Consider the following 25,868-nt stretch of genomic DNA (forward strand, 5'->3'; position numbering starts at 1 on the left):
CCATGGCTCACTGGCTGCCACCACTAGTCCCAGCCCCATGGTACTGGCAGGGAACTGCATGTACAGCCTTGGCCCAGGCCTGGCCCACCCTACGCCTGTGCCCACACCCACTTCGGATCTGCCCCAACTGGAGCAGATCAGCCCTGGAACAGCTAGGACCTGTGCACAAAGCGCTGACCCTGACTTGCCCTATGCCTGCTCCAGACCACCTGTCCACAGTGAACAGCAGCAGCTGTGGTGGTGACTGGGCAGAAGCTACTGCTGGCCATGGGGGAAAAACATCCACCTCTCCCTCGCCACCACTGGGCCCTTCTTGCTGCAGCTGGACAGAGCCCACGTCTGGGCTGCCCTGTGGCTCCTCTCTGCTGCCGATGCCTCTGGGCCACCCCGTGGGGCAGCAGTGGCAATGGAGAGGAGCTGTAGGGCAGCCTGGGCATGGGCTCCAGGCAGCTGCAGCAACAAGGGCCCAGCAGTGGCAAAGGGGAAGCAGCCACTTTTCCCCAGCACCCAGCAGCAGCTTCTGCCCAGCCACCACCATACATCATTGGCAGGCAGGCCAGAGCGGGCATGCAAAGGGCTGGGGCTGGAGCTGTGCACACTGGTCTGGAGGTGTTCCATCCCGTCCAGAGTGGGTACCAGGTGGGCCAAGGCCGGGGCCAGGGCTGGGCACTTAGCAGCTGCTGCTGGGCACTGACAGTGGTGGCAGAAAGGAGCTGGAGGCTGCACGGGCTCCAGGCTGTTCGGGGAGGGTGGGGGTGTTGACTGGCCCACAACAGTTCCCCAGAACTGCCTATGTGGCCTGCGGGCCCAAGTAATTGCTTGCCCCTGTACTAGAAGTTCACATTAACAAACAATAACAGGTGTCTCCTGTGAATCTCTGTAGAAGACGCTGACCCTTTGTTCAATAGGGCCAAACCCTCCAGGGCCTATCTATAGGGAATGGGAATCTTGCTTGGGTAAAAAGTATAGGATTTAGGGCATAGTGCTAATGTGGAAGCCCTAAATACAATCTGTTGTCCTGCACAAGGAAAACAGGGTGGGGAAGCAGAAATGATGAGCTGTGGCATATATAAATGCTGGGCTTGTCAGTCACCTGCCCTGGCTGCTAGTCCCTGTGGGTCTCACAGTCTGCACCTCTCTTCGGATCAGGTTTCGCTGAACTCCAGACAGACATGACAGATTTAACCAAGGAGCTCAACCGCAGCCAGGGGATCCCATTCCTGGAATACAAGCACTTTGTGACTCGGACCTTCTTCCCCAAAGTAAGAAAACACCAGCTGTCTCAGACACCCAGTCATTCCCATCCCTTTCCTAACCTTCACAAAGGCTCACTGTAAAGCACAGGTTCTTCACTCTTGTATACCTAGGTGGTATTTATTTCAGACTCAGTCACCATCAGAATGGCAGCCACAGCATGAGTCCAGCCTGCTTGGTGCTTGGATGGGAAAGGGTGTTTAGATGCCACCCACCAAGCAGGGGACTATGTTGGAAGCACTGCATTAGAGCACACCACCCCTTCTCTATACAAACTTAACCCTCAAGCAGATGCAGCGTCGCCACCTTAATTTAGTGTCGGGGGTATGCCATACGGCTCACTCTCCCAGGGGAGTTTCTTTTGGTTGACACACAGCACCCTACTGAGGCAGGTGCATTGCATCCATGTCTTGAGTGGAGCCTGGAAGGAGCAGGTGTGGCCTGCTTCATCACAGCACTGCAACAGTGTAGACGCATCCTCCTGTCCTGTGGCAAAGTGGTGCCAGTTGGATGTAATTGGGTGCTGTGCTGCTGGAAGAGTTGTCTTTGAGGGGAGAAGTAAATGCAAGGTGTTCACCCCATCTGTAACCCCATCTGTGGGGTGTGGTTCTGGTTCCTGTTGCGGCCCCATGCACTGTAGTTGTGGTAGCAGAGTGCAGACATGCTTTTCTCTCCTGGGGGAGAGATGTGGGGTGTCATGCTCTTGACACAGCTCTGAGACCAATTTTGACTAAAATCATTCCTCCAGCTTCACACCGCTCACAACAAAGTCATTTACCTCCAGGCCTGAGCCACTGCACAGTGCCGATGAGTTCTGTTAAACAACAGGCATACTTCACTCCCAAAGCAGCTGCGTTTCAGCCTGGAGAGTGAAAGGATGAGTTTTGTTTGCAGATGATTTCATTCGTGCTTATAGTTCACGTTTCAAAGGTACCCATGCCTGTACGTATCTTGGCACTACACTCTTTAGTCATGTATTTCAACATTTTTCCCTTCTGTCTGGAAATATGCATATGTTAAAATACCCAGGAGTCATCTATTTTGACTTCCTCCTATATAATGCGTGCTCTACTTGGATTTTGTAGCTGTCAGATAAGTGTGTTCACAGCCTCCCTCCTGTAACAGCCTTGTTTCTGTTTAGACATATGCCTCCACCCCCTTCTTGTGTTGTTTGTTCATTCACAAGGCCCCTGCCAACTGTTTAAAAGCTCTCAAAGACCTACCAAAGCATTTCTTCTTGATGGGTGGCCTCAAGTCCCAGTAACATTTCTCTTCATCTTATTGACAGTGTTACCCTGCCCATGTGTGGCCAGGGGCAAAGGAATGTGGTCTCATTTATGCTGGCTCTGTTCTGTTGCAGTGTTCCTCGCTCTATGAGGAGCGGTATATTCTGCCTTCCCAGCAGCTCAACTCCCAAGTGGGGTCTCAGGTCCAAGAAACTCATCCCTTACTGGCTGGAGAATGGAAGGTGAGCAACTCATGGGAGTAACCCGAGCTGTTTCTGACAATGGCCCTATGTGTTGGCATGTCCTTTTCTGTGATGCTTAAAGAATGTTTGAAGGCACAAAACAACCACTGGGAGAACAAAGGCATGTGTCATCTGATCTGTTTTTGCTGGTGGCAGGAGATGGAGCTGTGAAGTTCTGTTCAAGGGCTGTAGAATTGTAGCCAGTGAGATCCTCTTTATCTTGGGCTTTTCTGGTTGACAGTTTGCCAGGATTTATGCCGTTTCAATCTAGGCCACAGTTTCTTTGTGAGAGTGACTTCCACAGAGCAGATCAAAATGCTGCAGCAACATGTTTCCCCACAGCCTGTTCTTATGTAGAGAAGAAGCACATACCAGATTAGGTCAAGGGACAAGGGAGGGGGAACCTCTGCCTAGTAGTCCTGCTGAGCACACCCATGTGAGTGAAACAGGATCAAGGTTGGTGAAGAAGTCAAAAGACAGCGGCCTCCTCAGCTAAGTCTCTGTTTTTTCTTTAGATTCCAGAAAACTGCAGGCCCAACATGGAAGAAGGAATCACACTGTTTTCCACCTTGCTCAACAACAGGCACTTCCTTGTTGTGTTTGTCCACGCTCTTGAGCAACAGAAAGATTTTGCTGTTCGAGACAGGTAAGGGCTTCCTGAGACAAGAGCTGCCCTGAAAGCACCATGGGCAGCCAGCGCTAGAGATCGATATCCTCTTTATCCGGACAGTGGGTGTGCTGCAGCAGTGCAAGCCTAACCGTGGCTCAGAGAGACCACTCCTAGCCTCAGTGCAGAAGTCAGGGCCTGTGGCCCTTTTAGTTTCCTGGCTTGTCCACTGAGCCTACCAGCAGAGGCCAGGTAGCATCACACCCAGCTAGCTTCTGAACTGAAATTTGGCAACTTATTTCACATAGGCCTCTGCACACTTGTCCACTCGGTGGTTACAGCTCTTGGCCTCTACTGGACTAGTTTCACTTAAACAAATGAAAGAGGCCATTACCAAACCCTAAGTGATCCAGTCACCATGCAGCACTCTTTGTTTTCTTTGGAAGTTGAGCTACACTGGTTTTCTACTCATACAATGGAGCCTGAATATTGAAATTTTATTTGAAGGGCGTGTCAAAAAAGTCTAGTGGACAGCTTTGCCTGGTATAATTTGCCTGAATAGACTTGTTGTCCTTGGCAATACGTCACGGATGAGGATGATTACTTCCACAGGTCACATACAGGATTATATATGAGTCCTTTAAGTTTAGGCTTGTACCATATTTACCATAAAGAATGCACAGGCTGTATATGAGACCCTATAGCACTGAGAATGTGAGACTTCAATACATTGGTGAGGATTCATGAAAAAGATCAGAACTATGGCTGTGATCTTGAATTCTTTTGATGTTTTAGCTTTGTAGAATTAACCCAAGAATCTTTCTTACCTGTCTTTTCAGGTGTAATCTGGCCTCCTCACTCACTATTGCCTTACATGGGAAACTGGAGTATTATACCAGCATCATGAAGGACCTCTTGGTGGATCTTATAGATGCCTCAGCTTCTAAAAATCCCAAGCTTATGCTGAGGAGGACGGAGTCTGTGGTGGAAAAGATGCTCACAAACTGGATGTCCATCTGCATGTACAGCTATCTCAGAGTAAGCTAAATACAGCAGTTCAAGCTCTGTGTTGTACCTCCACCTGAGGTTTTGGGGTTTTTGGTGGGAGGTATGCATTAGCTGGTGATCGAGTGCCTGCATGTCTGGGTATGCCAGGACATTGAGGTCATTGTTGATTGCCTAGTCACTAGTGATTGATGAGCTCTAGGATCCTCAAAGGTTCAGGTGGAGCAAACAGATGTTTCTTGCATTCAGATGTTTCTCTACTTTTATCTGGATACCTTCAGCCTGGAATGTCTCAGAAGATCAGATGTCAAACCTAATTTTCTAGTGTGGCTTAGATTTTCCAAAATCACCAGAGGAATAGTTCTCTCACCACTTGTTAGGATGTTTGTGAGCAGATCCAAAAGGGATTTCTTTTTAAATATAAAAGCAGCAAACCAAAATGGGTTTTGAGTTTTTAGTCAAAGACCCAGTTATTTCTTTCGCCTTGGCAGTGTTCAATACCCTTCTCTTGTGAATGCCTGGGCACAGAATACTGAGACTGACAACAAAATACATTAGGTACAAACTGTTGATTTGCTGGTTGCTACTCTCAAAAAGGAGTATATTTGTGAATCGACTTCAGTCAACCAGAGCAGAGAAGTAGGGGAGTCTGCAGACTTAGAGTTCCAAGTTTTGCTCTTCCTCTATGCGGGTCTTCCACTGTGATCCAAGAGAACACAAATTGCCCCATCAGAAGACTTCCCATCTGCTAGGAATTCCAGCTCCAGCCACAGGTGAAGGGAGAAAAAATTATTTGGGGGGGCTGAGTGTGCGCATGCATGTGTGCATGTGTGCCTGCCCCCCCTCCTCCACCCCCTGCCTAGCAGGTAAGTCTGTGGGGGAAGGGCCATGGGGGGGGTGCAGATTGAGGCTGCCAGGGTGAGGGAGGGAGTTGGGCAGGGGCTGGGATGAATGGGGCCCCGGTGAGGTGATGGGACAATTGGGGGGGGCTCATCCAGGAATGCGGGGGGCTCCCACCGCTGTGCATACCCCAGCAGAGGCCTGGGGGAGGGGGGGCACATGCCCCCCCTGATCTGTGTGCGGGGCAGAGGCAGCTGCCCCAGCGCACTGGGCTTTGCACCCTGCTGCCTCGAGAGCCACACAACACCACATGCGTCCTGCCACCGAGCAGGCAGGGGCGCGGCACAGCCCAGCAGCAGCAGCTGCAGGCACGTGGAGTCATGCCGCTCCCAGGGCAGATGCAGTGGGGCTCAGAGCCCAGTGCGCAGCAGCAACCACCTCCGCCCTGCACACAGATTGGGGCGGCTTGTGCCCCCCAAGTCTCTGCTGGGGTGCGCACAGCAGCGGGAGCCCCCTCTGCACCCCTAGAGGAGCCTCCCAGGCTCCAATTATCCCACCACCTGGCCCAGCCCTGCCCCTACCTGTGCCCTACTCCCTCCCTCGCTGCGGAGGCCTCAGTCTGCCCCCTCTCGCAGCCCCTCCCCCTTCACACAATCGACTGGTACTTACCTGCTATGCTGGGCAGCCAGTGATACACACGCCAGTCTGCGTGCACACCCCTTCCACCTCTGCTGCAGCTGCCCAGAGCCTGCGTCCAGGCTGCCTTGCGGCCCTATCCGGTGCCCCACATTTTGGGGGGTGAGCCCCATTAGCAGCCCCAGCCTTCCACCACTTATGGCTCCAGCATTTGCCAGTTCTGGATACTTCCACAGTGGAGGTTTCAGAAGAACTGAACAATTACCTAAGTCTGATCCCTGGGGAGTCACTGGGAAAATGCCCACTGCATTCTTGTCAGGGAGTACAGATAGGCCAGTATGAAGGGTTTTTCAAAAATTGCACCTTCAAGTACTTCTTATTGTATAATATTTGTAATAACTAATACTATATGCATCACAGAAGCAACGCAGTACTGTGTAGGGGTATACTGTGCTCAGACATACCATGAGTTCTTCTGATCCCAGCTGATCCCTTATATCTTGAAGGGTGAGAATTTATACTTTTATTGTGTCATTGCCAGCCAATAATATAACAGTTAAAAATAAATATCAGAATAGGAAGGTCTGGGCTGATGGTGATGGGAGTCCAGCTGTCCCTAGGAGGAATTGTGGAAGGTAAATGTTTACATCTGTTGCGTCTATGCATGCAGTTAGAGCACTTTGCAAAAAAATTGCTGACCTTTCCTTTTGGAGACCACGTGCAAGGCAAGGGAATGGTATTGGCATCTGATCCAACCCAAAGTAACTGCCTAATTTCCGCTAAAAATGGACATTGTGCAAGAAAGCTTTCTCAGACAGAAAGTTGAGTTTTATCATGCGGGACTTGGGACTTGGAAGTTTTACAAAGGAAATTAACAGCAATTGCAGATCTTACGTGGTTTGCAAGTTCTAATGTGCTGTTTTTTCCTTGTGGCACTGTGCCCCCTAAACAAACAGAGAAAGAGCTGCCATCTGACAGCCCTATGAATAGAGACCACTGATCACACCTTCTGCGCATCAGATTGGTTGGTGTCTTGCCTCAAAGACATGGCTCAGTCCACAGAGCGAGGGCACAGGAAACTGCTTTTCATAGCTGAAAGAGAGTGAGCTACAGATTGTGATTCATAAATGTTAATATAAAACATGAAGCTGGCGTGTTTCTTCCATCCTTACTCTGGCTTTAGCCCAATAGAGAGGAAGATAAAAGACAGATGTTACATAAAGAAGCTTATTCTGAATGAAGACTGTGATAATGCTTTAATTTTATGGCATCCTGGGGAGTAGACCAGACCTGGCAAAGGTTGAGGGAAACCTGCAGACAGCACGAAACTGAAAGGAAAGCTCCTTCAGCTGTAACAGGACCGCTGTCTTTGAGTTCTTGTTTGTCCTGCTGCAATCTTTAGTGGAAGGAGAGGCAGCAATGACAGAGAGCCACTTGTGCTGCTCAGTCCCTTTGCATGTATTATGTATAAATATAAATAAGCATGGCAGCTTCCACTGACTTCAGCTTGACTTGTGGGTGCTCAGCACTTCTGAAAAACATGCCATAAAGGACTTTCTATCTGAGTAGTGCAGTTATTACTCATCCCTGTAATTGAGTCCATCTGGGTGCTTAGGATGCAAGTGTTATGTCTCATTAAAAACAGTGTGTCCCCTATCCCACACTGTGGCACTGACTGACAAGCACAACACAGTGACTCACTGGCACAACTTTCTTCAGTGCGCAGATGTCTCAGCCAGGTCCAGATCTAGCCTGAGCCTGTGAACTCAGACACAGTGGTGACCTGAAGGCAGCATTTCAGGTTCTGGGTCTTCTGCAGATTTATTCTTCTCTCCCTTCTCTGGTCCAGTCTCAAATAATAAAGGTAATACTGATAAAACCCAGGTGAGAACTGCCAAGTGCCTACTGATTCTGAGTACCTCCATTTTTGGATGCCTAACTTAGAATGCTAAAAAGGACAGATGCTCAACGCTTTCCATCAAGTCACCCTAAATCTCACCCAGAATCACTAGTCACTTCAGAAAGGCTTGGCCTTTAGACTGCATGTGAATACAGAGCTTTCCAGGGCTATTTGCTTTGCTTCCCTTATGAAGCTTTCCACATGTAATAACCCCTGCCCATGGAAAAATAAATTAGTTTATTAGGTTTATTAGGATATTTAGAAAAAAAAATTGCTTTAGGTCTTTCCTCAGTCCTGGTACTTAAGAAAGAAAAGGCAATGCTGTGCTGGAGGCTTTTTTTTTTCTTTCTGCTTCACTCAGCCTCATGGCTGGTTTGCATTATGTTTGTGGTGCTGGTATAGCTATTCCATTCACTAAGAGAAGCTGTCACTTCTTTCAAGGTTTTGATACCATGTTACTAGTGAGCTCAGAGCATCCACTGCTAGGCACAGGTGTTGGCCTACTGGGGAAATGTGTCTTCAGGTATTACCTATGCTCCATAAGAGAGATCTGTGTGCTGGAAGATCCTTTGGTTTTCACTCCCTTGGGACAGGCTCATGCCATTTGCTTTTCTATCCACTCCACCACACGATGTTTGTATGCGGTCAGCCTGAAGCTACAAAAATAAAAGCTATTGTTCTGCTTTTCACCACAGCATATTTCACTCCTTGTGAAATATAAATGTCTTGGGTCACTGTGGAAGATCAGCTTCATTTTGCAGAGAGCCATTCCTCTCGCATCTATCCCAGAATGCTTTGCAGAGGGAGACAGAAGTCAGGAGACTTCGTCAAAGGAAAAACCGTGTCCTGCTGACATGCTGAAAAGGGAAGAGAGTCCATGAGAATGAGAGGTCCTGGGAGGCTGTTCCCAGTGACAAGAGATGCAGAGGACAAGGTTTCTTTGCAAACATCGGCCAGATAGTGTGAGGGGGCAGGGGGGACTCTGTTGCTGGACAAATGAGCAAGGCCGGGGCAAAGGAGAAACAAAGGTTCTGATTCGGCCATAAGGAAATGCAAATCCCTTCAAATCACATGAATTGCCCCCAAAGTCTGTAACTTACATTACCAGCGATGGTCAGACACCTCCATTGTGCAACTCATTTGTGCAAAGCAAACCCACTTCCTTTCACACAGTTTTTGGTAAAGAAATTTACTGGCCTTCTTGTAGCACTGGACCATGAGACATATGTGACGATGGGTCTGGTTTTAGTTCTTGAATTATCCACATTAATCACAATGTCTATTTGAAACAGCTGTTCTAAAAGGTCCCTTCAGTTCTGCAGTGGAAAAATTCCAAGGGCTTGTATTTTCCCTTGTAAGTTAACGTTACATGGTTTAAACATTTGTTTTATATTAATGCTCTGCTAAACAGTTCGTCCATTTGTGTTGTTGGGAAGAAAGGTCTCATAGCTGTCTGCAAATGGAGAAAGCACTCTTTACAAAATTTAGGCCGTCAGGTCACAGTTATGAGGGATCTAAACACATATACCACCTTGTGAATCAGTGGAGATATCATTATGATAACAGTGGATTTGGTTGTGTGTGCTCCACATGTTGGATGGGGAAACCTCAGGAGGCTGGGGGAGGTTCAGAGAAGTACCTAAAAGTTTGTAAAGCTTATGCAATTGATTGAAATCTCTGAGTCTGCAAACCTGAGCTGGGCAGCTGAGGTGAAATTATCCATGTCACTACCTCCTACCACTGCTTAGACTGGAAATGCCAAAAGAGGAGCCATTGCCACATGATACTCTAGTTCCTCTGTGCCTGACCCCAGATGGAACCAGGAAGCTCAGAGATTAAATGAAAATGGACAGCAAAGGAATAGCTAGAGGTGGAATATAGTGTTTACATCTGGAAATTGCCCCAGAACCTGGGTGGGGGCATGGATCTGGATTTGGTTCTTCCCATTACAGAAATGGCAAGTTATTCCAAAAGTCAGGATCTGAAGCAGCACAGCGGTCTTTGGACCAGCAGCTTGGCTTTGGGGCCATCGCTAATATGCAATCCCTTCTGTCAGTGTTTGGCAAGCTCTCTATTAGCCAGAATCTTCTGTGAGAACTAATTTTCACTGGGCCTCTGGAACAAACAAGAGTTTTCCATTGCCCCCTCCCCTGACTTCCCCAGGCATTTTGGAAATACCTCTAGTACACTCCCAGGAGGCGATCTCTAATGACACATCAGCCTCATTAATGCAGTAGTAACATGCAAATCCAGTCTGTGCTCTACATCTTTTTTTTTTTATTTCTCCAACTCTCTGTTTAAATCCTGGCATATAAAAATCCAGCACCACATATCATGCGCAGAACAGTTCAAATGATGCCAACCTGCACCATGCTTTTCATTACTGCAAGTTATTTTAGTGCCCAAGCCAAATCTAAGAGCCTGTAATGCTTCAGTCAGAAATTATAAAGAAGGCTCATTAAAAAACATGCACAATAGGCAGAAAAAGGCTTCAAAATGTGTTTAAAAAACAACCCCAAACATTTTTCTCCTGAATCAGCACTGATCTTTGCTAGTTAAACTTCCTTCCCATAATAGCCAACTCCAAGGATGGTCTTGACTGGTTTCCAAGCCCGTTTTCCCCAACAGCACTGTAAGGTTCCAAGTTAACCATTTTATCTGCAGTCCCTGCCCACCCAGCCTCCTTTCCCCACCTTTGAAATTTGCTGTCTGATTAACGCTTTTGCAGATTTCCATAACAGCTCACAGCTTCTGGGTTTCAAAGCCAAGAAGACAAACACAGAAATAGCATCTAACAGGCTGAGCATTGTAGTTTATTTCCTGTGCAATAGTTCTGATGGTTAGACCTTGATCGTTAGCATTGCATTAAGGTCTGAAATACTTATTTCAATTATTTCTTAGGCTCTTTTTTTCCTCAAAGGCATGTTTAGATACTCAAGAGTTGGCCACATGGTCAGAGCCAGCAAGTAAGATAGAGGTTAGATGGAAGGACTAAATAGAAACTCTCTCAACAGAATTCACACAGTAGATTTTTGCTGGCAACTTTATGACTAAGGTATTATATATCTCTCGCTGAAGTTTTGGAAGAGTTTGAAAACAGGAGCAATGAAAAGCAGTCATGACTTGCATGATGTAAGGAGTTTAAAGAGAGGCTCTGGACCAGAAATCCAAATCTAGACTGAGCCACTTCTAAACTGGGTAGGGGTTGAATCCAAATGCCCACAAGCTCCTTCCAAAGTTGCAAGGGGAGGTGGGGGGTAGGTATGAATGTAGCACTTAGTTTCACCCCTAGCAAAGGAATCCCTGATTCATCACAAGGTCAGCGAGAAGATTGATAAGCAACAACGGTAGTTTGGTATTGGTTACAAGAGCCCCAAAATCCAACCGCTCCCGTGATGTAAGCAGGTGTATTTTCATGTTCCTACTGCAGTATGGACTCAGCTTTAATATCCCTGACTCCTGCCCTTCTCTATGAACCAAAATCCTCTCAATGCCTTCAATTTTCCCATCTCTAATCCAGACCTTTGACATCTCTCATTCCTATAAGAACCTCATCCAATACACAGTCATGCCTTCCTCCATACCCAGTGTTAGCTCTGCCATTGTGATTACTGATGCTGCTCTGTTCCAGAGGAGTATGACAGAAAGCTGAACTTCCACAGAAGATCCAAGTAAAGTCTCCACTGATCCTAGGAAATGTTGCCCTTGGAAAATTAAATATATGCTCCATGGCACAGATGGTATGTGCCCACCTACAGCCTTACTGTAGCATCTTCACGTCAACTGTACTGAGTACAGCAGAATCAAAACTGACATCAAACTAATTGCTTTAGCAATTATAAGGCAATTAGAATAGAAGAATCACTGAGTCTTAATTAAGAAGCAGATTGAACAGGATCTAGCAGCTCCCAGTTCAGAAATATCAAAATAATCTGATATCTGTTGTCTTGGGGAGAGTTTCAGATGGCAGGGATGCATGTGTGAGGCTGTGTGTGTGTCTGCTTCAGAAAAAAATATAAATGTGTAATAGTTTGCACTTGTCTCATTTGAAGAAAATTACACATGAACATTAGGCAGGACGGGATGTTCTCCAGTACTGAAAAGTCTCTTAAGAAAATACATTATGTTTCTAATGCATCCTCTGGAATGGATGTTTTGCATATGAGTGGATCAGAAAAGCTGGTATAAATACATTGAGGTGAGCTGTATGGAGGATGGCCCTTATTGTTGTTGATGAGTCGGGGCCTCATTGTGGCTGGCTTTGCATAGCCTCATAATGAACCGTACCCCAGAGGGGATATAGTCATGCCGAATGTAGTGTGCAATTCACTACCTTTTACCTAAGACTGCAATCTGGTTCTGACCCAAAAGGCAGGGTCTTGCCCATCCATGGTAACCTTGTTCAGCAGTTGTATGGGTCAGCCTGATTTAAGCAATCACATTTTGCCTCCCTAAAATTCCAGCTCTGACTTTACGTGGGTATGATACCCTTTCCCACTTCCTGTCCTAACTGTTGTATACTATTGTTGTGCATTGTCAGGGCTTGACCCTGAGAAGTACCAAGCAGTTTTTATGAGATGATGAATGCCTTCAGCTCCCAAGACATTTGGTGGGAGCTGAGAGCACTGAGTACTTCCCACAGGTTTCTCAGCACCAGGTCTGAATCAGTCCCATACTCACACTGTAAATGGTCAGTATTATGGTGCACAGAATCGTGCAGTCTGAAGGATTTTCCAGCACTTATTTATTTACTTTATTTCCTTTCCCTCCAGGAGACAGTTGGGGAGCCCTTTTTCCTCTTGATCTGTGCTATCAAACAGCAAATCAACAAGGGCTCCATTGATGCCATCACTGGAAAAGCCAGATATACCCTCAATGAAGAATGGCTCTTGAGAGAGAACATTGAGGCGAAGCCAAGGGTAAATGAGTCTTGTATACCTCAGTGAATCCAAGCGATACTATATCTGGATTCTGCAAGTATCTCACTACTATTTAAAAATCAGTTTGCCATTGCAGTCTGCAGACGTTAGTGTATTAAAGTGAAGATGTGCATCTGCACTCACAAAATGTGTGTGTAAGTGTGCACCTAGCAATCAGATCGGACAGTTGTGCACAGGAAGGATTTGCCATCTGCATACAGTTACCCACTTTGAATGTGTAATTGTAATAATTTGTCCCAGGTAAACATACAGCTGTGCAGGTGCTCTGTATAGGCAGTGGTGTGTCTCACTTTATAATGACCTAGAAAAAAGAGACAAGAGAGGTATCCAGTCTGTCTCTTGGGTGGCTCAGACAAGCGGGGGGTGACAAATAGATATGCAGACTGCTTGTCAACAATGAGAAGGTTCAAAAACAATAATCTGCGGCTTCACTGCCAGTGAGAAGTTGCCAGCTGTAAAGCTGGAGGCCTGGTGTAAAGGCTTGTTAGAGAAATTGTGCTGAAAAGTGATCTTACAAACTGCCTTCCCCAGGTAATAGGACTATTAAAAATGCCTACTTGAAGGGACTTTGTTAATGTCAGTTCCTGACAGAGCATGCAGCGGACAGACCTTTCCAGAGCCTGGCCAAATTCTGGTTTCAGTTAAGCTAGAATAAATCTAGAGCAACCCCACGAAAAACAATGGGGCTCCTCCAGATGTGCACCACTGTAACAGAAAGCCAGATCGGGCCTTCTATCCTGAGCTGCGTCTCCGCAGATTCCTGTAACCAATTGACCTGTAATTTACTGCACAGGCTGAGGGGGGTTAGCAGCAGGACACTAGGTATTAACTTTCTCAGCAGAGATGGTAACTTCCTATGTCTGAGCAGGGGAAGTTTTGCTGACCCTTTACATGCCAGTAACAGGAATAAAAACTAAGTGTAAGTTATGCAGCTGGGAGGAGGGTGACACCAGGAGTCGTTCAGACTCATTGTCAACCCTTCCCCCTGCCAGGCTGCTGGTAACTGAAGTACTGCTTTAAAAGCCATCTGCACATTACACTTTAGAAGAAAAACAAGATTTCATTAAATGTTAAAGGAAAATGTGATGCTATCTGTGCACTTATACCCTGTTCATCACCCTGCACGCTGGAGGAGTCTGCTTCCCAGGGACACTGCAAAGGAGCCCAAGGGCACTGGGCACCTGCTTTGAGCTCCTGTGAAAACTCAAGGCACAATTCTTGAATGTGCCCCTTATTTCACACCTGCAAACATGATGGCATTCAGATGCTTTCCTGACTGTGCCTGCAAATCAGACAGTTCGACATCTTAATGATATTAATTGCATACATAATCGCACCCATAATTATTTGCATCCAAGCTGTGGGCACAAAATAGGAGCTAAGGCTGAGGTCCTTTCAGACTCATACCCAGGGTGTTGGGGGACAGGCTAGGGTTGTAGTAATTAGAAAGTGGCTTTTGATGAGACTGACACCTTTCCTGCCCCATGATTGGCTGATAGGGCTTTGTATTCTGCAGTGTCTGTGCTCGCTGTCATGACTGTAGCGTGGTCCAATCGCCTGAGTATTCAGGCGGGTTTTACAGCCAGCAGCAATTCCTCCTCCCCACTGTTGCAGCAGGACTCCTATCCAACCCCCAAAGCCAGCTTAGGTGTGTCTGCACTACACTCCATGGCAGTCACACGGGTGTAGATACAGCTCACATCATGCACCTCAGGGCACTGCATTCCTGGAGTAAGACAGCACAGTGCCATCGCCTCCCATTTCATGGTGCTTCCTTACCCAAGGACTGAACCTGACCTGGGACCCAAAGCAGCAGAGCGCTTTTGAAACAGAGATTCTGTTCATGCTGTCAGGGAAGGCTGTAGCAGGGAGCACTGACTGCTCCCTTGTCTCTGCAGAGAAGCCAAGGACATAGGCCACAGAGACTGAATTCTCTTGCCTGGTCCTTGCAGGTCAGGGCAAAGGCGCATTAGCTGGGGCAGCATGAGGGAAGCTTGCACTGTTGTTCCCCCTGCTCTCCTGACTGAATAATTGAAGGGAATAAATAGAGGCTTCAGTCTGCAGGGCTGTAAATCAGCACAGGAACTCAGATGGATGCTTTGTTCAGTGTGATCCAGACGCGCAGTGCATGGAACGTGCCAGTGTGAGTTCTCTGACCTCTGCTTCCTTGCTAACCAGCAGACCTGTCCCAGGGCCTCCAGCCTAACCCCGTCTCTCCCCACAGAACCTCAACGTGTCTTTCCAAGGCTGTGGGATGGACTCCCTGAGTGTCCGGGCCATGGACACAGACACCCTGAGTCAAGTCAAGGAGAAGATCCTTGAAGCCTTCTGCAAGAATGTCCCGTACTCCCAGTGGCCGAGGGTAGAAGACGTCGACCTGGGTAAGGATCTCTTTCCACTTGAATACACCAGACCCTGTTTTCAGGCTGGAGGAGTTGCTGTATACACTACAGTGCCCAGTGACACCAAGGAGCAGCTGTCAGCCCTTGGCATCCATATGAGACAGCTGGGTGTAGCACCATTGGGGCAGACCTGGAGGAGACTGCACCTGCTCCTGAGGCAATGTGATTCCCAGGAACAAGCTGTGTGGCCACCTCCTACCTCCTGACACATGAGGTGCTGTCAGCTAAGGTGCGAGGAATCACTGCTACTTACACATCAAGTAATTGGGACAAAAGCTTAGGAAAGCCAAGGCCCCTTTAACCTGCACCTTATGAAATCCTGTACAGTACTCAACTTATCTGTCCCCTCAGAATATTACCCCTTTGTAGATCCCTTCCTCTCAGTTGCAGCCACTGGTACCCACATACAGATGGGTAACGGATATCACCTTAGAGGTTCAGATGTTTCATTTACCGCCCCAGTGGACCTTCGCTTGTTCCCAAGAGTCAAGAGTTATCTGCACCTTAACCATACCCAGGGCAGAAAGGGAAAGCTGAGAAACAGTTGTGCTCTGTGAGTTGCCCAGCAGCTGGCCTTACCTTGGGCCCTATTCCAAATGACTTGGAAAGGTGACTGTGGCCACTGAGCAAGTGCCTGGAGGAGGGGGAATGACAAGGCCATTGGAAGCCAGTGTCACAGGTAGCCACAAGGGGTGCGCTCCATCCTGGCCAGATGCTGGGTGCTCAGCGCTTGTGTGGTCAACAGGTGGGCAGCTGAGCCGAGGTGGTGCTGGTGCATCTCCAGCTCCTCTGCTAGGCTCTGCTTCTCCCCAAATGGCGGATGTGCACTAGCATTTGAAGCCTAGTACAATGAAGCCCACATGCAGTCATCCCCACTCCCTGCCCACTCTGTGGTACCCCACCTTGAGTGTGGACACGGGGGTCAGACTGCAGTGCTGGGACTCATGCAGGATGAGGCCTCAGGGGTGTGCACTTGCCATGTCTCCTCATGTGAAGCCCTCTGCCCCTCCTGAACACTATACCACCTGATGTGGGCTCAGCCCCACACACCATTTTGGGCCCCAGCTGGGAAGTTGCCCATGGCACTTCCCTGGTTACTCCTGAAAGGTTTCCTGCCTCAGGCTTTTGAGCAGCATCTGCCTTGCAGCTGCATGGCAGAGCAAAGCCCTCCTGAGACCTGAAGTTTGAGCCTGAAGCCCGAGTGCTCTGCAGTGAGTGTGGCATCTCCATATTAGAAGCAGTTTGCATCCCCCAGTCCCAGCTGCCTGTGCTCCCCTCCAGCTGGCTTCTCATGCTGTCCTGTCTCTGCATTTAGAATGGTTTGCCTCGAGCACTGACAGCTACATCCTGCGGGACCTGGATGACACGTCCGTGGTGGAGGATGGCAGGAAGAAACTCAACACGCTGGCACATTACAAGGTAAACCAGCAAGCGCTCAGGGAACTTCCCTTCCTTGGAGCGCCTCTGTCCTCCGGGAGGAGCTGCGACTCCCCTTCCAAGGAGGATTAGCAGAAACAAGCAGGAAAGTTGCCATAGTTCCATGAGAGCTTCCGGGGAACAGACATCTGCCCTGGCGAGAAACTCGTTAATATTGCAACACATTGGAGCTAATTAAATGCTCTTCATGCAAAACAAGTTATGACTGACAACAGAAAAGGCTTCTATTCCCAATGGCCACCATCCACACTGATAAACATCACACCGCTTCTGATCCCCATTCCTGCAGAAATTGCTGGCAGAGTTGCCCGTGAGGGTCCTGAGGGCTGGGCTGGGTGAGGCTGTGGGCGCGCTGAAAAGTTTCCCTGTCAGACAAGCGAAGTTTCTCCACTCAGGATAGGAGTGCTTTCCTGACCGTTTCCAACATTCAGAATTAAACAAAACCAGAAGGGTTTATTTGCTTGTTCAGTTCCACATTCCCCCGTTGTGCTGGGAACGTGCTTCCCATCACAACGTACCAGTGGGTGGAAAACCAGGAATTAAACCAACCGGTTGTATTCGTGCTGTTGTTTGTGTGACAAGAGTGTGGGGGCATCCCAGTCCCAGACGAGGCTTCTGTTGTGCTGGGGTCCCTGCTCTAAACACTTCACAGTCTCACATTAGCTTCATTTTCCCTTTGGAGTAAGGCACGAAGTAAACAAATGGCTTCTAAGAGGTGTGATGCCATCTTCTTTTCAGTTGCGTTTTTTGCTGCCTCCTGGGCATGTATCTATCTCAGGGACCTGTCTGGCTCCTGTGCCTGAGCCTATGACCAGACCATCTGTAATGCCTTTATCCTCGCAATACCAGTCTGAGGCAGGAAAAAGCTGCTATCCTTGGGAGTAGCTCAGCAAACTTAAGTGATGTGCCCATGGTCACGGAGGCAGCTTGTGGTAGAGCAGGGAACTGAATGGGGAGCCCAGGTCTTAATGCCTGGACTGTTCTTGATGTAAAATGGACAGTGGTCCCTTATCAGAGGCCCTGGCACAAAATACAGTTCTAATCTTGATGACAGCATTCAGATCTCGATGGCACAACTTGATTCCAGTCTGCCCTCCATCCTCTTGGTAGGTCAGAGGAAATGAATGGTGCTTCTCACCCTCTGTCATTAGCTCCTAAGGTCAGGGTTCTTGCTCCCATGAGCTAGTATTGTCACTTCGACTGCAGCAGCCCAGACGTGACTGCATCATTAGGAGGATGCTGCCCCTCCCATATACACACACATCCGCCCCACAGAGCCCTCTCTCACCTATGAGCCTGACCCTTGTTTAATGGCCTCTGCCTCATCTGGGCCGATCCTTTCCTTTGCAGATCCCTGAAGGTGCCTCCCTGGCAATGAGTTTATCAGATAAGAAGGACTCCACGCTAAGCAGAGGTAAGCAGCTTTCCTCGCACTTTCCCTGGCTGTGATGTCAAGACGTTTGTTTTTAGAGGTGGGAAGTGGGATTCCTGTTGGGGTTCGGGAGCTGTGCCTGTCTGGACCTCTCTCACCTCTGGCTGCACGGTGTGGGGTTAACCCTTTCTGTGCTGGCTGTGGTCCTGCGAGTATCATCGCCCCCGTGGTGGCATCCTCTGAACGTTTGTTCGCAGCCGTTCAGGCAGCAGTGACAATCAGCCTGACCTGCCCTCCTGTCTGCCTGGACGGGCGGCTAACACACAAGCCAGGCACCATCAGCCTGGGAGACGGGGCACACATTCTAGCAATGCCTGGCTGCCTTCAGTTTCAGCTGCCTGTTTCTCTTGCTCAGGGCTGCACCATGTGGCAGACTCATGCCTTGTGACCCTCGTTGGCAGCCAAGGCCGGAGGCAAAACTCAGTACAATTAAGACTGGGGAAGGGCCCCCCTGCATTTGGCCTCAGGATTCAATTTGTGCTCTCAGCTGTGCCTGGCACAGCACCCACTTCTGAGCCAGCCTGTGACAAAGGAACAGATCACTGCCTCCATCCTCGGGAACCCGCCCAGCCCCACGAGGGCCTCCATGTTCTTCCAGCTGGCACTGTTCGCCCACTGGGGCCTATGATTAGCCTGATTAGACCATCAGCAAAGAGGCACTCAGCCCTGTGGAAACAACAGACAATCAGCTCTCGTACACCCCCTCCTTCCCATTGGATTCCTTGTTCCCGAGAGGCAGAGCGCCCTGGGTGACATGAACTGGCCACAGGACACTGAAGCTATAGGACCTCCTGTGATAAAATCTTGCCATACACATACAGACTGCGCAGCAGCCTTGGGGAGGAGTGACAGCCAGAGAGACAGAAGGACAGAGCAGGGACACTCAGAGCTCTGTTGGTGGCAACCCATGGCTTTCTCTGAACAGCAGCCAAGAGACTGAAAAAACCAGGGGAATCCAAGTCTCTGGGAGAAGTGCCATGGCAGGATTTTGGCAGGGCTGTGTGGAGGAGCCCCAGGTCTGGAAGCTGCCCTGAATCCAGTCATTTGGTTACCAGGCTGGGTGGCATAAGGTCATTGCTGTCAGTGCTGCTGACTAGGCCCACATGTCTTACCTCATACTTGCATGGCTGCCCTTGAGTCAAGAAACTGTCCTGGTTCCAGGTCTCTGCTGGTATTTCACATGAGGCTTGGGGCAGAGGAGCTGTTAGCCAGATGAGTGGTTTCCAATGGGCAGATGGACATTTCAGTGGTTGAGCCATGTGTGAATCCCTTTGACATCCTGACAAGCAGGATGCTTCCAAACTTCTGGTTCCAGCTTTTGAAGGATTTTGCAAATTGCTTGCAAAAATAAAACCCATTGGTTCTTGTGACCCGCTTTTGCTTCTCCCAGAGGTGTAGAGGACGCCTGCAAGGTGTTTATTGTTGAACAGTGTGGGTGGAGGAGCAAGGAGGGTTAGTCTTAGGAGCTTTTACTTTAGAAATATCTGAATCATCGAGTTTCCTCTCCTCTGTACTGTAGACTGCTTGAGGGAACAGGGTTGTGATTCCCCCAAACTTCAGTGTGAAACTATTTGAATCTTTCACAGAGAATGCTTTTCTCCCAGGTGTTTGCTAGCGAGGTTGTCACTAAACACATGACAGTGAAAACAACACTGAAAAGGAGTCTGAAGCCACCTGATTACAGATCCCTTCCTTTCTCATTTAGCCAGGTCCAAACACCTGTGAACCTCCAACTCTTTGTCACTAAAGCCAGGGTAGACAAGAAGTTGATATGAAGAAACAATTAAAGCACCCCTCCATCATTGTTTAGGTCTTCTTCACACTCAGAGATGAAGAAGGACACAGGCCCAGTGTCATTTGCCTCTGCAGAGCACTTTTAAGCTGCAAGAAGGTCACTGCAAAGCTTGGGGCAGGGAGGCAGACTGTATGGGCTAGAGTGGGAAGGACACGGAAGAGTCCAAGCCCTAGCCTTCTCCTGTGAGCTGGGGCTGAGAGTGGCTGAAGCAGGGGGTCTGGCACAGGGAGAGAGGTCGCTGCAGGCCCCTCCTTGAAGGACATACTCGGAGGCTAAAGGAGGTAGAACCTACAGAGCAAATGAACCCTGGCAGGATGTGTGTCTTATTGGGTCTCTCCTTGTAGCTACTGACCATTAGCTCAGGCTAGACATAAGGAGGCGCTACTTCACAGTCAAGGCAGCTAGGGTCTGGAACCAACTTCCAAGGGAAGTGGTGCTGTCTCCTACCTTGGGGGTCTTTAAAAGGAGGCTAGATAGACACCTTGCCAGGGTCGTTTGACCCCTGTGCTCTTTCCTGCCATGGCAGGGGGTTGGACTTGATGATCTGCTCAGGTCTCTTCCGACCCTACCAACTATGAAGCTTCTGAAAGCAGCAGCCCTTGCCTGCAAACAAACAGTTACAACAGCCTTTGGCAGCCTGAACTAGGCAACACAGAGAAATCAGTTCCCTTTCCAAGATGAGGTGATAAGAGGCCGTCTCTGAAATCTGAGTCAGTTTGTAATGAGGTGCAGTCCGGCAATGATTAATGCTGAAGTACAGCCAAGGACAAGCATAATGAGGTCTATTTGAGTGAGCTGAGCTCTGGCCTGGATGCCAGAAACTCCTGGGATCTAATCGTGACTTACATGGTCTTTGGGCATGTCACTCGCCTCAGCTCCCCGTCTGTAAAATGGACACAATTCCCTCGCAATATTGTCAGGATTAGCCACCCTCCCGTGGTCCCAAAGCACTAAGCACAGCATCTGCTTTTCTCCTCACAAGCCCCTGGGCTTTTCAGTGGCTAACGCTCTAGCAAACTAAAACATTGAGTCTCTTTCTCTTCTTTGCAGTGAAGGATTTGGATACTGAGAAATACTTCCACTTGGTAAGTATCCCATTCCCAGCATGGTTAGGGGTAATGGCTCTCCCACTGTGTGTGGCCCAAGGTGTTTTTCTTAGAGGTCACTTCTGCCATCCCTCCCTCCCTCCTGCATGTCCTCTGTGGGGAGTGTCTGCTTGGATTCAAGACCCTCTCACCAGGAAACTGCCTGACTGACGAGGTACAAATAAAGAAGGGAGAAGGCAGTCACAAATCCCAAGAACAACGTTTCACCAAGCCCTTTCTTGCGGCTGTAAAAATAATTGCTTAATGAGGGGAGTGTGGTGGGAGGGGAGGAGGCTGTGGCTAAGTGGAACTTTTAGTGCACAGTTATGGAACGAACCTTCCTTGCAGCAGTGGATGAACATACAATCAAAGAGCAGAAATGCTGTGTATAGTTTATTGTCACAGGCAAGGGTAGGAATGTTTTCCATATGTACAGGACGCTCGAGCAGATGCATTTGTCAACCTGCCAGCATGCTGGCTTGGGATCAGGCCTGCCCAGGGGGGAGGTGGCTGAGACCTTTGTGGTTACTGCATTGTTTGGGTATTGAGATAATAATTGAACACACGTTACTTTTGGCAGAGAGAGGGAGAGCTGAGGTTTTTTCTTAATCTTGATCATCATCTCATACATATTTCTACATATTTCACCTTTACAATGGCTGCCAATGCACAGATATGGGGAGGCAGTGGTTATGCTTCAGAAAATTGAATTCACTGCAAAAATATAAACTTGATCTCTGCAAAGTACTCAGTCCCTGGCACAAAGAGGTCCAGCCTGACCATTCTCTCGCTTGATTGTGACTTATTTTAGCAAGAGACAAAGGGCCTAGTTTTCAGCTGGCCTCAATAAGCGTAGCCTCCTTCCCTGCAATGGAGCCACAGCAATTTCTACCCACTGACAATCTGGCCCAAAGTGGGGGTAGGCAGGTTCACATAGCCTTGATTCAAAGCCTTAGACTGATGTCAATTAGAAGTAATTGCATTGAAGTCGATGGTGTAAAACCAACAGGAGGGAGGAATGATATTCAGTGTTATGAATATGTCACTGGTGCCCTCCATTTCAGCTCTTGGCCTCTTGTTATTTCAGCTTATATGACAGAAGAGGAGAAAATCTTCTTTCTTGGTGATGCCAGCACTATGGGGCTGGAGCACTGTGTGATAATGGCTGATGGCTCCCTTCCTTCCATGTTCACTTGCCACTGCCCCTCAGAGGGTCCAAAGGCATGGTTGAGCCCCTACATGGAGAAAGGAATTGACAGTATGCATCTTACAAGGCTGCTGAGATGACAGCAAAGAGCAGTGATTGCCAGTGGCCTATGCTAGCTGCCTTGGAGAAACAGAGCGTTCAGAAAAACAGCACGGTCCAGTGGACTGAGCATGAAGCTAGAAGCCAGAAATGCCTGACTCTGAACTCCAGCTCTGCCACTGAAATTCTCCATGCGTACATCACAGTACCAGTAATACTATTTCCCTGCCCCTCAGAGGGGGTGAGAATTGCTTAGTTAACATTTGCATAGCACTGTAAAGGCACTTTGTGTTGTTAAAAGTTGTAAGGAACAAGGACAGACAAGGTTCTTTGGGTGAATCTGATATATTTTATTAGACTAATTTAAATAGTTGACAGTTGGTGTGTGCTCTTCCTGGATGGAATGAAAAATAAAGAAGCCAGAGGCTAAGGAACAAGGAGGCATATGGGAATCAGAAAATATTTTTTGCACTTTAGTTCTTTCCCTGCTAACAATCCATACACTCAGCTAAAAGCTATGATAGTGATGAATATTTTAGGCCCAGCATTTCTTTAAACAAGTTTATTTGGTAAGAGCTCTCAGTGCAAGATGCTCCAAAGGCAGGAATCACAAGTATATTTTTTTGCATTGAACTAGGTTCTTCCGAGTGATGAATCTACTGAACATAAGAAGTCTCATAGGCAGAGCCATAGAAAAAAAGTCCTACCAGAGATCTATCTGACCCGGTTGCTTTCTACAAAGGTAAGAGAAACTGGGGTTGTGTGAGTTCCAAGTAATGGGAAGCAGAAGTGCTGTTTGTAATCTGTCCTGATAAGTGAGGTGTTATTTTAAGCAAGATCAAGTTTCTGGCCTGAGTAGAGATGGGTCCTCAAGTGTCCCATACTGTGGAGGAGATGGGAACCTTCTGGTTCTCTGACTTTCTGACCACTTTCAACCAACAGAATTTGTCTCACCTGACTGTGCACTCCGGGAAGGGGCTCTGACACCTTGGAGAGTCAAAACCCAGCATTCAGATCTGGCCCCCAAGCTTGGGAGTGTTCGATTCAGGAGGAAGAGGAGAACTTGTTTGATCTGGATTCAGATTTGGACTTCCCTGTGCTCTGAGGCTGTTCACATCCAGGGCTTGGCACCCATCCTCAATCCCAGCATGTTTAACTGGAGCACAGATCATAAGAATGGCCAGCAGTTTCCAGTATTCTCTTCTGTTTACTGTGCCGAACCATCACAGATGTGTGAGATCCCAGCAGCAGAGAAAGGGAACCTCAATGCCAAAAGACATTAGATCCAAACTAAAGTTAATTATATCACCGTGCACAAACAAACCTTTCCCTCTCCACTTCTGCAACTCCTTCCTCCCTGAACTTACTAAGCTGGCAGCTAAGGGTCTCCTACTTGTGAAGAATAAAACCAGTCCTCAGGGAGTTGTAACTTGGTTTCAGTTGTCACTGCTTTCCCCTTCCCTGCTCAGTACTCTGTGTGTGTTTATCCCACAGGGCACCCTGCAGAAATTTCTGGATGACTTATTCAAAGCCATTCTCAGCATCCGAGAAGACAAGCCACCTGTGGCCATCAAGTATTTCTTCGACTTCCTGGAAGAGCAAGCAGAGAAAAGGGGAATCACAGACCCTGATACTTTGCACATTTGGAAGACTAACAGGTTTGGAAGAGGAGACTGCCCCATGCTTTGAATCTGCTTGTCCTGGGAGCTGGAAAACAGGAAAGAACAGAGACCTGGGTAGCAAACATGGGCCTCTCAGGGTGCTCATTAGGGCAGAGACAGCAAAATGAGGAGGAAACCTAAGGGTAAGACAGGTGTTGCCTCTAGCTTCTGAACCTTTAGGGTGACATTTTCAGTCTTATCTCTGCAACCAAGAAGACTAGAAAGCTGCGTGTCACGAAAGCTGTACTGATGTGACTCCCAGAGTTGGCAGTGTGAAGAACTCTCGGTATCATAACACTCACTATAAAGTCACAAGATTTGGCAACACAGGTACAGCCAGCAGATAAGTAGCTGAGGCCCAGAGTGCCGAGGGGAGGGTTGGAGATCATAAAAAGGAGCACAGAGCCTGGTGGGGAGAGAGAGAGACAGCAGGGGATAAACTGGAAGGAGCTCAGATATTTTAACTGGGGAGAAACACAAAAATCAGGAGGTTCAGGAGAATAGAGTGCATGAACTTGGAGGAGAGGCTCAGCCCACCATCAAAGGAAAGAACAGCTATCCCTGATGTAGCTGCAGGGGGAATAAGCACCCCCAACTTGTGGCAATTAAAAAATGTCTTTTGCCTGGGAAAGTCAGCAGTATGGAAATGCCTGCAAATTACCTCTGAGTTAATATAAGTGCATGCAGATTTGAGTATTAGATTTTTTTGAGGGGCCAGGACAGACATGTTTGCTAATAAGCTGCAGAACCTTTCACTCCCAGCCACCACATCTAATCTGGGTCCAGTTAGTGGATGGCTGTTCCCATCAGATGCTTGGCCTCTATGTGAGGCAAGTTTGTGGCCTCCCAACAACTTGCTCTGGGCACCCATCTCTGCTCTTATAGGCACTGGCAGTAGCAAGCTCAGCAGAAAGGCCCAGGCTCTCCAGGGCTGGAACTGGTCCGTCTGGGTGAGGGAAGGACCAATGGGAAGGAAGCTGCCATTGCTGCTGCTTCTTTTGTAACCATTTAATGGGAAGTTGTGTTTTCAGGGCGTTTGTCAGAATTATCGTAAATTCCACATAAGACTTCCAGAAACCCATGGTAGGAAGACAAGGGAGAAAGTGATTAAAAGGGACAACATGGCAGTTACCATCTGGGCCTGACCCTGGGAGACAGAATAGAGAGGGACAGAGAGAGAGAGACTTGACCAACCCCTGAAGATCGCAAACTCTTCCAGTCCCATGCCCAACCATAAGAACCAGCATATATTCAGGACAGGGATTATCACCACAAGTCAAGGAAATGTGTGGGAGTCCCTCCTGGACCCTGCACAGACAAGCAAATTCATTTATGATGTTATGCACCAGTCGTACCTGGGTCAGGAGGATGCTTACGCCCGCACCATGCCTGATCCTCATTCTTCAGCTTAAAAATGAAACCTCCCTTTAGCTGTAAAATACCTGCCTCCCATTTCTAGCTCAGCAGGGTGAGGAAAGCACATAGTTAAAACTGCAATTAAATAAGAAGTCTTGTTGTCATTCCCCACCCCCCCACACACACACTTTTTATTCAGTTTCTTTCCCTGTTGCTTCCCCATCATTGCTGTTTCTAATTCTGTTGTTGTGAGGGAGTGACCTGGAGAAGCCCATTTGACCCGTGTTTCTGATGTCTTCCCTTTGCAGCCTACCTCTGCGATTCTGGGTCAACATTCTGAAGAACCCCCAGTTTGTCTTTGACATCGACAAGACTGACCATATCGACGCCTGCCTCTCCGTCATTGCCCAGGCCTTCATTGATGCCTGTTCTCTTTCTGACTTGCAGCTGGGCAAGGTACAGATTGGCAGAGCCCCTCCCCAGCTCCTGCTGAGATAGACCACCCCCTTTCAGCATCAGGAGAGCTGCAGTGGTGCAGCAAGTAAAACTGTCATCATCACTGGATGTTTCATTCACCCCAGTTTCACTTCAGTGACTTCAGCCAAGTGACTCTGGATTTGTCGGAAGTGAGATGAGAATTAAAATCATTAAAGAGTGCTGGCAGCTGGTGTGCAATCAGGCCTCTTTAGAGCTGGTCTACACTTAGAAAGTTGGGCCTGGTGTGCATTGGTCTCAATAGGGCCTGGTTTACACTGAAAAATTTTTGCTAGCCAGTCAACATAGCCATGCTAGGAAAGGGCCCAA

The 25,868-nt window shown here is 48.2% G+C and overlaps 1 protein-coding gene across 1 annotated transcript in view; it reads left to right on the forward strand.

Annotated features, from left to right (window-relative positions):
* The window catches only part of PLXND1 (plexin D1), a 92,299-nt gene that overhangs the window by 59,480 nt on the left and 6,951 nt on the right, over window positions 1–25,868 (forward strand). The window contains exons 22-33 of the mRNA XM_025204790.1: window positions 1,150–1,262; window positions 2,615–2,722; window positions 3,238–3,368; window positions 4,169–4,367; window positions 12,483–12,629; window positions 14,875–15,031; window positions 16,368–16,471; window positions 17,840–17,903; window positions 20,767–20,801; window positions 22,685–22,789; window positions 23,542–23,705; window positions 25,373–25,520. Coding sequence (XP_025060575.1) covers window positions 1,150–1,262; window positions 2,615–2,722; window positions 3,238–3,368; window positions 4,169–4,367; window positions 12,483–12,629; window positions 14,875–15,031; window positions 16,368–16,471; window positions 17,840–17,903; window positions 20,767–20,801; window positions 22,685–22,789; window positions 23,542–23,705; window positions 25,373–25,520 — 1,475 coding nt within the window. The remainder of the gene's footprint in view (window positions 1–1,149; window positions 1,263–2,614; window positions 2,723–3,237; window positions 3,369–4,168; window positions 4,368–12,482; window positions 12,630–14,874; window positions 15,032–16,367; window positions 16,472–17,839; window positions 17,904–20,766; window positions 20,802–22,684; window positions 22,790–23,541; window positions 23,706–25,372; window positions 25,521–25,868) is intronic.

The sequence above is a fragment of the Alligator sinensis genome, unplaced genomic scaffold (assembly GCF_000455745.1).
Source record: "Alligator sinensis unplaced genomic scaffold, ASM45574v1 scaffold451_1, whole genome shotgun sequence".
In the NCBI taxonomy this organism is placed as follows: domain Eukaryota; kingdom Metazoa; phylum Chordata; order Crocodylia; family Alligatoridae; genus Alligator; species Alligator sinensis.